A 13,207-nucleotide genomic window follows, 5' to 3' on the forward strand; every position below is an offset into this window, starting at 1 on the left:
CATAGGCTTCTATGGGATCGAAACTTGCCGCCGGCCCAGAGAAGTTATTAAAGACATTGTTAAAATAGTCCAAGTGACTACAGTGGCTCAACCACAAATTTATCAAGCGCGAGAATACTTTTTGTACAACAAAAATAACGACTTTATTCAACTATACATTTTCGTCTGTGTGGGCCTGAATGAATTCATGTAGTGTAACAGCGCAGCGCGTCTGGGTTGTACGTCACCACGTAGGCTCGCCATTGGCCGACGTTGGTCGTGTGTGTGATGTGTGTGATGCGTGTGACGCTGCGCTGTTACACTACGTGAATTCATTCAGGCCCACACAGACGAAAATGAATAGTTGAATAAAGTCGTTATTTTTGTTATTTTTTGCGCACAAAAAGTATTCTCGTCGCTTGATAAACTTATGGTTGAGCTAGTCACTTGGACTATTTTAACGATGTCTTTACTAACTTTCTGGGTTTGCAAGTTTCGATCCCATAGAAGCCTGGAGGAGTGAGCCAGCTCTCAGATTTCATCAAAAATATCTTAATTTGTGTTCCGAAGATGAACGAAAGCCTTACGGGGTTGGAACAACATGAGGGTGAGTGATTACTGACAGAATTTTCATTTTTGGGTGAACTAACCCTTAAATGTTGCTGTTAATAAGAGAGACCGGGGATAGTTGTCACACTTTTTTCTCCAGGGAATATTTCATTTTGAAAGTCAATTTCTGTATAGTCACATACAGTACTTTAAAGTGGGTATGAAATACAATTTTAATCTATTTTACAGTCTGTGTGACAAGTAGACTGACTTTCAAATGGAAAACCTACGGGTGATGTCACGGACACTACATCCATATTTTTTTATAGTCATGGTCCCCACCCTACTTTTTTTTCTTTTCTTTTGTGATTATCCATTGGATGAACGTTAAAATAAGTGAGAAAATATCTACTGTTTCATCATGACTTAAAAGTAAAAAAGTAAAAAAAAATCATTATATTCTGGTCATTGACCATTGGTCATTCAAATTTATTTAACAAACTATTTTGTAGAAACATGCACCAAGTGAAATTAAGTGAACAAAGAACTAAACATTGAAAGAGCAAAACTCTAAAAGATAAAAAAAATCTAATTTTGGCCAACTGATAATAATGCATGTCTGAGCTGACATTTATGAAAAAATAAATGTAACATATCTGTAAAAAAATAAAAAATAAAAAAATAAAGTTGCTACCTAAAGTGTTTAAGTACAATCAACTTGGATGTTTAAGTCATTTCAATCTAAATTACATTAAACTGACTTTAGTTGAATTAGTTGAATCTTGTATAACATAAAACTGTTGAAACTTATTTTTAGTTAAAGCAATGTAAAAACACATGTTGTCATAACATATTGATCATATAATTTTTTACAGTGATAGTATTCACAAACATTCTTTTTCTAGACTGTGTTGAATGAAGCGTTTGCATCAAACCTGCAATATCACTTCCAGCGAAAACAATCATTTGTGTAAATAATTGGATGCTTGACTCAAAAGTTAATGAAACACAGTCAGTGTGACAAGTAAACTGACTTTCAAATGGAGAAACATAATGTTCCACCCATTGCAACACAATACTTTAACAACACATTTACTGCCTTTGTATTCATGTGATTCTAAAAGGTGTGTGTACTCCATTTTATATTTCCACCATTTCGTATTCATACATTTTGTCGCTTGTCAGGTTCTTAATCATAACCTTTGATTTCTATGGCCATGTCTGATTGATAATGAAAAAGGACCTTGCATAGACAGACTGACCCTTTAAACAAAGCACTGTTTACATGCTTTACTTAAGTGGTGAATCAGTTACACCCACATTAGCACAAAATGGAGGTGTGGGCAGCAGCAGACACCTTCAGGCGCACAATGCAGTCTGAGATGTGACTTTACGAGAGCTATTTTACACCAGAGCTTTACAGGAGGACTGCAGTCTAAGGTCTTTCACCCTCCCATCTGATCAAGCTCTATGTCTGCAATGAAGGAAAATTAGTTTACTGTTTTTTTGTGTTTTTTCACACATTATGGCCTAATCCAAACTATAACAAATGAATAGAGGGAAAATCTCTTAAAATATTGAAACCATTTAATACTCATCAGCTGTTTCTTTTAAAAACTAAAACCACATTTTAGCCTTAACATCTAAATTGACCCCAAACATACATTAAGCAACCTTGCTATATTGGATACCAGTCACATTTCTGAAAAATATTTTTTTTGTTACACATGCTTTTGTGAAGGTAAAATAAGAGTTTAATTTTTAAAGTACAAAATAACATGTTATGTAATTATATAATTGTTTGTAGTAGTTTATATTAGTTACTACTGGTACACACAATTATAGAAAATATACAAAAACAATTTTATTATCTTTGACATATACAGTAGCCTACCGTTCAAAGGTTTTGGGTCGTTAAGATTTTTTCAATATTTTTGAAAGAAGTCTCTTGCTTAAAGCTGCATTTATTTGATCAAAAATACAGTAAAAAAGCAGTATTTGGAAATCAATTTGAACTAATAATTCTTCGATTTAAATTTATTTTTAAATTTATTTTATTCCTGTGATTGCAAAGCTGATTTTTTTCCACATCATTACTCCAGTCTTCAGTGTCATATGATCCTTCAGAAATCATTCTAATATGCAGATTTGCTGCTAAATAAATATTTCTTCTTATTATCAATGTTGAAAACAGTTGTGCTGCCTAATATTTTAAAGAACTGAATTTATTTGAAATATAAATATTTTTGGCAATGGGAAAGCCTTTTCTGTCACTTTTGATCAATTGAATGCATCCTTGCTGAACAGGGATGCATTACATTTTATTAGTTTCTTTGAAAAAGAAAAATCTTAATGACCCCAAACTTTTGCATGGTTTTGTACATTTACTATTTTAATATAATTGCAGTTCATTGTGCTAGTTGTAGAACATTTGCTATGTGCATTGTGTTTTTTGATTATTTTCTTAGACTAGTTTCTCACTGTGTAGCACTAAAAACACAAAATGAGCACAAACTGTAGTGCTATACAGCAATGCTCAATCAATACACTTCCCCTTGTTAGTGGATTCACAAAGGGTTGTTTTACATGAAAAAGTGTCCCTTGTCCCTTGAGAAAATAGTTGTTATCCTCCATCTGGAACCAGTTGCTCAAGTCTCTCCATACAGTGCACAGTATGCGTGACATGAATTGTCACTTCTGGTGTTGACCCTAATTCTGAGCCATTACATTAACAAAGGAAGCTTATATCCGCCTTTACAAAGCTGTTCTATTAATGAATGAGCTAAATTATTCATAAACAACACATGAATGGTTCAGACAGTCGGTGCCATTCAAAACAACAGACGCCATTTACACCTATACAACTATACATATGGAAAACAGCAATCAAACTGCAAATATTTGACTATTTGTTGAAACAATGCTTATTTTGCAACGGCTGTGTAGGTTTACGTTGTGCATTAAAAAATAACCTAAATGTAAAATAAATTAGCTAAACGCGAAACAATATCGAACAAAATCAAATCCCTTCATAATGAAAAAGACAAGTTTCTTGGGAAAAATAGATGTAAGTGCTAGACTAATGGTAAGTTAGTTTATCTTCGAAATACACGATAAAAGTGTGAAATCATGCTGCATTTTTTTTTATCATTTATGACCGTCATTAACATCCATGCAAATAAATGAATCATAAAAGAATGACAATAATGTGGTAGGCTATCCTAGTTGTATAAGAATATTTACTGCAGTCAAATTAATATCGTTGGATATAATGTATGTAGTATTTGCAACTGCTAAGAACAATAATATTGCATTTTGTATTCACCTCAAACAGCCAAGTTAACCGACAGCAGGTCTAAACGACACCAATCTCAAACCCACACACGGTGGGCGTTTCTTCTTTTCTTCATTAAACACACTCCTAAGTGGCTCATAAGGAGCATTAAAAAGCTAAACTGAAATAATATTGTGTTTATACATCTGGATTGAGAATTCAGAGTCGATTCCCTGTACTGCCAAGGTGACAGAATGTATTACAGCTAGTTCTATTATTGCTATATTTCTACCGCAAGAGGTCGCTGCTTCCCACATGATGCGCCACGAGGCAACAGAGAAATCGTGCTTTGTAAATATTGTCAAAAGTATAACCTTGGTCTGACTGTAACTATAGGCCTATGTTCAGAAATATACACAAACTTCCATAAAACAGCTCAACAATGCCCTGTTTGACCAAACTGGAAATTTCAGCACTTGAATGATTGTGAGAAACTTTTTCTCACTGGTCTGTAGAGAATAGAGATGCATATACACTGTGTGTGGCATCCTGGGAAAAGTGGTTATAAAATAGATGGCAATCCAATAATGATAGGGGGTAAGTACAGTAAATATTTACAGTAGTTCATTACAGTGTTAATTCGCAGGTACTGTGAGAGGCAATCAATCACAGAGAATGTTACAAAATAAATTACCTATGAGTAAGAGTATTGAGAAAGTATTGCGCTGTTAAATGGTTTTCTTACGGGAAGTATATGACCTGTACTAACTTTACCTGTTTTACCTTGTTTATAAAAAAAAAAAAATCAGTTATGTTTAAAGGCTATCCTTATGTAGAGCAGCAGCACTATGATGGGTTTCTTGTTATGCAAATTACACTGAAGGTTAACTGTGTGTCCAGAGGGAGTGTGTTTCAGTCATGTATGTAAGCATTTGTGGCTTTAGCATGCTCAGGCAGGACTGCGCTGTACAAAGCTCTCTTCAGCACTCTGAAGTCTTTGTCTTTCTGCCAAAAAAGAAATGGGAGAAACAGATCTGTGGAAAGAAAAGGCCCAGTGCATAAAGGTTGGGAACTCACAACATAACTGCATGTATGGGCAAGAGGGTGGAATGACTGCAGCTCAGGTGGGCTAAACACTCTGAAAAATGCAGTCGGGTGAGATTTTAGATTAGGGAGGGGGGGTCTGTCGACAGGTGCTGACTCCTAGAAAGGAAACAAAAGACAGAGCAGGACTTGTTTGTGGATTCTTTGTGGAAAAGAGGGATGGTGACGTTCCAAAAGGAATTACTGTTGGGTTCAAAAGTCTAAGAGCATCTTAAAAGTCAACGGAATAAAAAATAAAGAAAGTTGATTTCACAAGATCAATGTCACACATTTGCTTTCATTTTGACTTCATTAGTTACATTTCAAATGTTTCTGTTTCTCTTATGTTACACCATTTTAAAATATTTCCAAAATCCTAAAACTTTCTGAAATTTCAGATTAGAATCCAATACCAAAATATATAATCATTCAAAAGTTTGGGGTTGGTGAGTTTTTTTTTTGTTTTGTTTGTTTTTTTTTCAGCAAGGAAGGATAAGCCTACATCAAATTGATCAAAAGTAACAGTCAAGACATTTATAATGTTACACAATATCACTATTTCAAATAAATGGTTATCTTCTGAACTTTTTATTCATCAAAGAATCCTGGAAAAAAGTATCTCAGTTTCCAAAATAAATAAGCACAACTGTTTTCGACATTGATAATAATAAGAAATGTTTCTTGAGCACCATATCAGCATATTAGAATGATTTCTGATGGATCATGTGACACTGAAGACTGGAGTAATGAGGCTGAAAATTCAGCTAGCCTATTCAGAAATAAATGTATTCATAATATTAATAAATTGATATTATTATTTATAATAATTTTAAAATAGCCTATATTAAAATACAAAAACATTATTTTAAATTGTAGTAATATTTGCTTGAATTCTTAGTGAGCTCTGACTTTTTAATAAGATTTAATTGCATATTATATTATCATGTCATATTATATTTTTCTTAAGTTAATCATTTTCTATACAACTGCCTATTTCTGTATGTAAATAGTCTAATAAAGTAGCTTATATGCGCATAGTATAAATTTTAGGTTTATAACAGCAGGAAATGTGTTTCTCAAGAACAGTGATGGTAACAAGGAAACCATTCATCCTCTCTGCCCGGCTGCACTGGCGTGTTGATACATGGAGAGGAGATCGGAACAAATTACGACCTGATTCTTTTATTTCGAGTGTCCTGCCTGTCTGGCTGGAGTAATTCAGTTTAACCACATCTCTGTGATACACATCTTTATGAAATCTGAACACTCATGCCAGCTTAGATTAATTTTTTTTTTAACCAATATTGTTGTCTTCTTTCACCATAAATTATGTTAAACTAATGTAAAATATTAATTTTTTATTAATTTGTACTTGCAATTTGATTTCAGCTCAGTTTTAGCCCATGGTGGGGGTGGTATGGTGGGGTGGGGGTGATAGACAGCCGGCAATTCAGAGCTTTTGGTTTGTCTCCTCCCATAAGGCACCTGTGGTGGTAGGTCATGCAGACAAAGGCAGAGGGAGGGGGTTGGCCTTCAACCAGCCAATAAGAAGGCAGAGAGGCATGTTCATGGAAAGCACAGATCACTGGAGCTCAGTGACAATTCAAAGTTCAGTGAGGAACGATTCTGGCGCTCAAAACTAAACTCGTTAAGGAGCATTGCACGGCTAGAAAACACTGAAGATAAGGAATGGCGGTCACTAATTTCCACTACATTACCAGGATGAGCAGTGGCTTCAAAGTGTACATCTTAGAGGGTAATTATCACATTTTATCTCTTAAGAATTACATGATGTCTGCATGTTATCTGCATTAAAACAATAGTAATCAGTATCCGAAAGAAAATGTACTGTACAACTGGAATTTATTATCTTGAACTGTCTGGCCATTTTAATGTGCACTCTCAAAAATAAAGGTTACAAAAGGGTTTTTTCACAGTGATGCCATAGAAGCACCATTTTTGTTTCGCAAGAGTACCTTTCAGTGAACAGCTCTAAAAAGAACCATAGATTTTCTTAGTGTAAAGAACATTTTAATGATCGAAAGAACCTTTTTTTCACTATTAAAAAAACTTTTTTGCAATGGAAAGGTTCCATGATGTTAAAGGTTCTTCATGGAAAAAAGAACCTTTATTTTTTTTAAGAGTGTATATTCTTTGGTGATATTATACATATTTATTCATGTAGCTCATATTTAAATATATAAATGCATTAAAAAAATTCACATATGCATTTTCAGAAGGTTTCAAATAAGAAAAGAGGCTGGAAAACCCCTTTAACTATTGAGAAAAGTTATGATGCTCTGTTATTTTGAAGGTTAGTTGAGAAGAGTCGAGATGAAGACATTGCTTGATGTGTGTTTTAGGCTGCAAATGAAAGAGATGAGAAAGGGATGTGGGTCTGTTATTTTGTCTTTAATCTCCCCAAGAAAAATATCCCTCCCTGAGGCACTAAAAATCAGTCATCAGTCAAGGTTTAAGGTGTGGTTTACACCCAATCCCCCATCCACTGTCATGCAAAGTCAACCTGCCTTGTCACAGTCCACTGCTCAGGAGATTTTTTGAGTGTGTGTAAGTGAAAGAGGGTTCTGCCAACAATGCCCCCTCATCACCCAAGCCATTTGAGCATTTAGTAAACTTTATCCGCTTGAAGTCTGATAGCGCATAACGCTAAACTTTATTCATGCAGTGGTAAAATACCTCAGATGTTAATCACCAACCAAATCAACACAGGTCCCGACTTGGTCTAATGTGGTTGATTTGATATCCACAGCCCATGATCTTGTTTTTACTACTTCCTAAAATATTTAGCAAGTTAAGAGTCAAATGATTGTCTTAGCAAACATTCGAGTATAAAATCTTAACTGATTGTGGTAATCATTAATTAGAGTTACTTTAAGTCACAGGTTGCACAAAATCTCTAACCATAATCTGGAGTGGAACAAGAGGATGTTGTGAAAGCCAATATCAATGGTCAAAAGCTGGTTCAAAGGCAATGTTAGCATGTTCCATACAATGCTATGGGCAGGTATACTTAACTTAACCTGGTTAAAAACAAGACTTCAAAACTTTGTAAATCAAAAAAATTGAGGGAAATTTAAAAAGTGAGGGATTTTTTTATTTTATTATGCATTGTAATTTATTTTGGATTTGTTTAACTAGGATTTGTTTTTATTTATTTATATATTTATTTTTTGTCTGGAGATGTAAAAAGGCATACATGCACACATTCCATACTTTCAGTGTAGACTATCTGTTTTTGCGATTGAAAAGTATTGTCTTAGGTTGTTTCACTGTTTAGCATTTAATAAACAAAAAATTTGAACCCAGCAAAACTTATAATTTTGAGACTATAAAGTTTAACCATTAACTAAACATAAAACTAAACCATTATCAGTTGTAGCATGTTGCAGATTCTGTGTTTTTAATGACAATACCTTTACATGACACTGTTGATGATATTAGCATGTGAAAGGTGATGTGTATTTCAGTTTGGATTAGTCTGTTACTATCGTTATGTTGGGTAAACATTCTGTGAGCCACATGCTTTAACCTACAAAGCCTGTTTTGCACCTCAAAGCAGTTTGAACAACAAGCCAGTAAGATATTAATTTGTTCACTGATGTGTTTTTTTTTTTTTTTTTTTGGCTTGAATGTTTTCCAACATTTGAATGACATTTACCGTTAGTGGTGAATCAGCTGGGTAGTTCTACAGTAATACTCACAGAGCCAGTTGATCTTGCTCTGCCACTTAACGGAGTTTACATTTAACGGTGGCCCAACAACGTTTTTTCCCACAATTAAGATACACACGCAGTGATGCAATTCCAAGGATTAAGAGTCAGTTGTTTACTTGTTTGACACACCTTTTCACAAGTAAGCGAATCTGTGACTGGCAATGACCGTGTGAGCACCCTGCAGCGATGTCATTTATCATAACTGAAGTCACACGGGCCTGTGTTCATCTTTTCACAGGACAGCCCAATCTAAGAAGTGAAGACAGATTTCGCCACATGACGAGCGACAGGGTGCGGATGCGCCCTGCACATCCGATGAAGCACAAAATCAGTTCAGAGAGAGGACGGACACTTGAGGAGAGGTAATGAACCATGTACCTTCCAACATGGAAGCAATAACCAGTAGAATAAGAGGGACTGAAGAGGAGTTAGTTTTGTCATTTATTTTTGAACTTTCTGTTTCAGGAGAGGGAGGGCCATTAGAAACAGCCTGGCCAACGGTACCCGCAGATCATCTGGGTTCAGTATTCCTGAAAGCCCCACATCTACATGGAGCCCAACGGCCAGCCCCACTCACCTGATCCCCAGCCCAGTGTACTCCACCCCAGTCATGGACGAGCCTCTAGCCCTAATCAAGAAACCACGCCCAGAACCAGAGAAAGTAGAAAGCCAAAACAAAGCCACAACAGTCAAACAAATACAGGTGATTAATACTACTGTTAAATGATTATGGCATGTTTTACATCAAAATATAATGTTTATTTGAAAACAACACTAAAATGTTACTATTTATTAAAAATATCATATTTTAAAAATATATATTTAACTCATAAACATAATATATTTAAATCGACGGTCGGGCCAGTGGCCCCACCAATAAAAGTAATAAATATATGAATTAAATAGGCCTAGTTATTGTTTTAGTTGTTTTTGATCCATGTAACCTTAATAAATAAGGTTATGACAATACAAACTACTAGCCTTACTCATATAAATTTTAAATATTGTTAAAGTCAGTCAGTAATAAAATATGAACAAAGAATCAAATTATGAGCAATAGCACAAATAAATACAACAAAACAAACATATGCAAAATAAATAAAATAAAAATTTCAGGTTGTTCATGTAGGTCTAAACTAGATATTCAGGTACAGTAATAGTAATCAAATGTAAAATATCACAGTTTATAGTCTTCACTGTATAAATATAGATGAACCCTTTTTAAAACATGAAGCTGCATGGTTACACATTCATTTTATTTCTCACATGTTCATGTTCACTTAAGACATAACCGACTATGATTACGATGATACTCTACAATATTTTGTGGGAATATGTGCGTTCAAGCTCAGGAAGACGAGAAAGAGTACTCGCGTCCAGTAAATATGCGGCGAGACGCGGGTACTTTCGTGTCTACTTTCGGTTAAATATTTAAGTTGGCAAGGCGCAAATCTTCAGCTTTCATGAAGATGCAGCACTGGCCCAACCGGGCAAGTGACAGTTCCGTCAACTGTCCCGAGTGTCTTTCACGCTGGCCCCGGGCCATCTGGCAGTCCTTACTGTTGAGCCTTGACTCCTTCAGCAGCACCCGCTGACTTAACACACTCTGTGCATTATACCATCTACCTTAGAGTCTATCCTGAGGCCACCGCAGTCTGTTCATCCTCACTCACTGTCTATGAGACACAACAGAATGCAGGAAGGCACTTTTGTGTTCCTGAGAGAGTGGCTCTTTAGAGTGCGGACAGGCCTCTGCCTGTTTCAGATATGCAATCCAGCCGGATTCAGGGAGAAAATGTGAGCAATGGGTGGAGGAATGTTGTCAACAAGTCTCAACACACCAGTGCTGTTGTTGACCTGCTAGTGGCATTAGGGCTGAAGGAGAAACAGTATAGAACCACCAACCACCAACATAACTGTCCATCTTTCCCTTTTAGTTTCCCAGTTTCCATCAGTTTTAGTCATTAGCTATTCCGAAAGCTCTGTTATAGATGGGTGAAAAACTGTGTGGCTACAAGGATTTGCTGACCTTTGCTGTCTTTTTTTCCAGATACGGCCATCTGTCATCACTTGCGTTTCCTCTGCAACAAGGTCAACCAAAAAAGACTGCGATCACTCCACTGGTACGTAAAGAGATGCAAATAAGCTTGGCATGCTTCCTTTAACATGTCCGTGCAGATATTATTCATCAGCATGAATAGTTTTTGAGCATCATCATCGTCTGATTTCATCTCCACTATGTCTCTACAGTTGTTACCCAGCACAGTTATGATCATGTTGAAGAGCATTTCCAGAGGAGTCTCGGGATGAACTACCACAGAGCCGCCTCCATCAGCGTGTCTGTGGATGACCACTTTGCCAAAGCGCTGGGTGATAAATGGCTCCAGCTCAAAGCTTCATCCTCCTCCTGCCATTCATCCTCTTCTTCGTCTTCTTCATCTCCACCCAGCAGTCCAACCTTCATCCACTCACCCGGCAACTGCCGGAGTCCCAAAAGGGCCCGCAAAGATTCAGTCAGTCCTTCCACAACCACACCCAACTTATGGTCTGAGAAATGAAGAAGAAAAAAGAAATTGAGATGTACATATGACAAAACGGACTTAAAATGCATGTGTAGGCCCATGTGTTTCTGCTGTAAAAAGCCAAAGGGAGACTGTTCGATTGTGTTGCAATGGCTGTTAACACTCGATGAGCAAATGAGGGATTGTTAAATTGTCTTTTAAAGGGAGATATTCAATGTCTGACCATTTTCGGATCATTTCATGGTAGCTAAGCATTGTTGGAGTTGGCTTTGTCATTGGTTTTGTGGGTGCCACTGGCTTTTATTTGTTGACTGTGATTGCACTGATTATTGCTAACAACATTTCATTGTCTATTGGAAGCTTTCTTCTTATAACATGTGCATATTTATATTAGATGGTGTACCAAGATCTTGTGGAGCACTGAGCAAAACAGACCAAAACTTACTAGGTCAGAAAGTTTCATGTTTTAGTAGAAAACAAATGCTTGAGAAAAGAGGTGGGTAACTTTTTGGCATCTCTATATGGGCTATTGCTGTTCATTTCAATTCCTGTGTAAATTTCAAGCTTTTATACTATTGTATATATTTGTAATAAACACATTTTTTAAATGCATTCATTGTAGATTTTTTTTAATGATAAAAATTAACTTATATTTGTAAAAAAATATTTAGTAAAAATCTATCCTGAAATGCACATCCCCGTTCTTGTTGTGAATGAATGATCAGAATTGGGGTCAAAGTTTTAAAGAAATTAAACTTTAATTTAGCAAGGAAACATTCAATTTGACATATGTATATTTCAAATAAATGCTGTTCTTTTGAACTTTCTATTCAAAGAATATTGATAAATGTATCCACAAAAATATTAGGCTAACCAGCACAACTGTTTTCAACATCGATGATAAGGAATGATGTTTGAGCACCAAATCAGCAAATTAGAATGAAGACTAAATATTTTAAAATAAAAAACGATATTTTAAAGTGTAATAATATTTCACAATATGATTACTTTTACTGTATTTCTGATCCAATAAATGCAGCCTTGGTGAGCATAAGAGTCTTAATTCACAAACATTAAAAAATCTTACCGACCCCAAATTAAACGGTATGCAAATTATTCTTATGAAAAGTATATTCTTTCATCACACTTCCAGTAATAACTTGCTCTGCCACTTGTCATAATTTAATCACTTTATGATGATTAAACTGCTATTACAGTACTCCACAGAAAATAATTTAAACTCTTTAAATATGCTAAAAACAAGCAAAAATACACAGTTACGTCCTTAAAATTGCAAGCGGAAAACGTTATGGGTCAAACTATTTTCTTAAGTAATCAACGTGCATTTTACTTGGAATATTTCTTTTGTAAGCTCAGGAACAACAGGTTAATGATGTAGGCTGAAATTCAGTTATCAGTAGATCTTTAAGGTCTTATAGCTAAATGCTTGGAAAGCATTTGCAAAGGTCATATAGTAGTTGATTTTTTCTAGTGGAAATCAATAGAGCGATATTTTGGTTTTTATGTAAATGATCGTTATGGGAGGGTACAATTAGTCAGGACATTATAAAAACACTTGTGTCATCATTTTAGAGGCCAGATTCAAGTTAGACATAAGCTTTACCTTGCAGCAGCAGTTAAACTGCAAATAGATTTGACCTTCTTAGATGGTTTATGATAAACAAGAAACAGTTGGAAAACAACTTTCCATGCTTGCTAAAAAAAAAAACATCAACTGCCAGTTAGATCAGATGCAAAACTTGTCAATCACAAGATCAGGTTCAAGAAGCTGAGAAACAGGTTTGAATGAAGATTTTCTGGCACAAAGGTACTGTAAGAAGTCTTGTTGCCAAAAGCCCTGCCTTCCACACTCTTTTGCAGGCTTGACTGGCCTCATAGGGGAGAGTCTAGTGTTTCTCAGAGAACAAAATGACTCATGCTCAGTGGCTCAGATCTCAAGGTGTTGCAGTAACATGATGTCCTTCTGGAATGTGGAAACCTGAAGGCAACTTTAAGTCACATGAAAAGTTAGCATAGATGACATCATTGTCTAGCAGAGCAGATCT

The 13,207-nt window shown here is 35.6% G+C and overlaps 1 protein-coding gene across 1 annotated transcript; it reads left to right on the forward strand.

Moving 5' to 3' along the window:
* Positions 1–6,459: 6,459 nt before the first annotated feature.
* Positions 6,460–12,235, forward strand: vgll4l (vestigial like 4 like). The gene is made up of 5 exons (XM_084087208.1): positions 6,460–6,641; positions 8,858–8,981; positions 9,085–9,322; positions 10,670–10,742; positions 10,870–12,235. Exons 1-5 carry the CDS (start codon positions 6,575–6,577, stop codon positions 11,175–11,177), a joined length of 810 nt encoding a protein of 269 aa, XP_083943334.1. The 5' UTR covers positions 6,460–6,574; the 3' UTR covers positions 11,178–12,235.
* The last annotated feature ends 972 nt before the right edge of the window (positions 12,236–13,207 follow it).

Source organism: Abramis brama, assembly GCF_963993115.1.
Source record: "Abramis brama genome assembly, chromosome: 16".
In the NCBI taxonomy this organism is placed as follows: Eukaryota; Metazoa; Chordata; class Actinopteri; order Cypriniformes; family Leuciscidae; genus Abramis; species Abramis brama.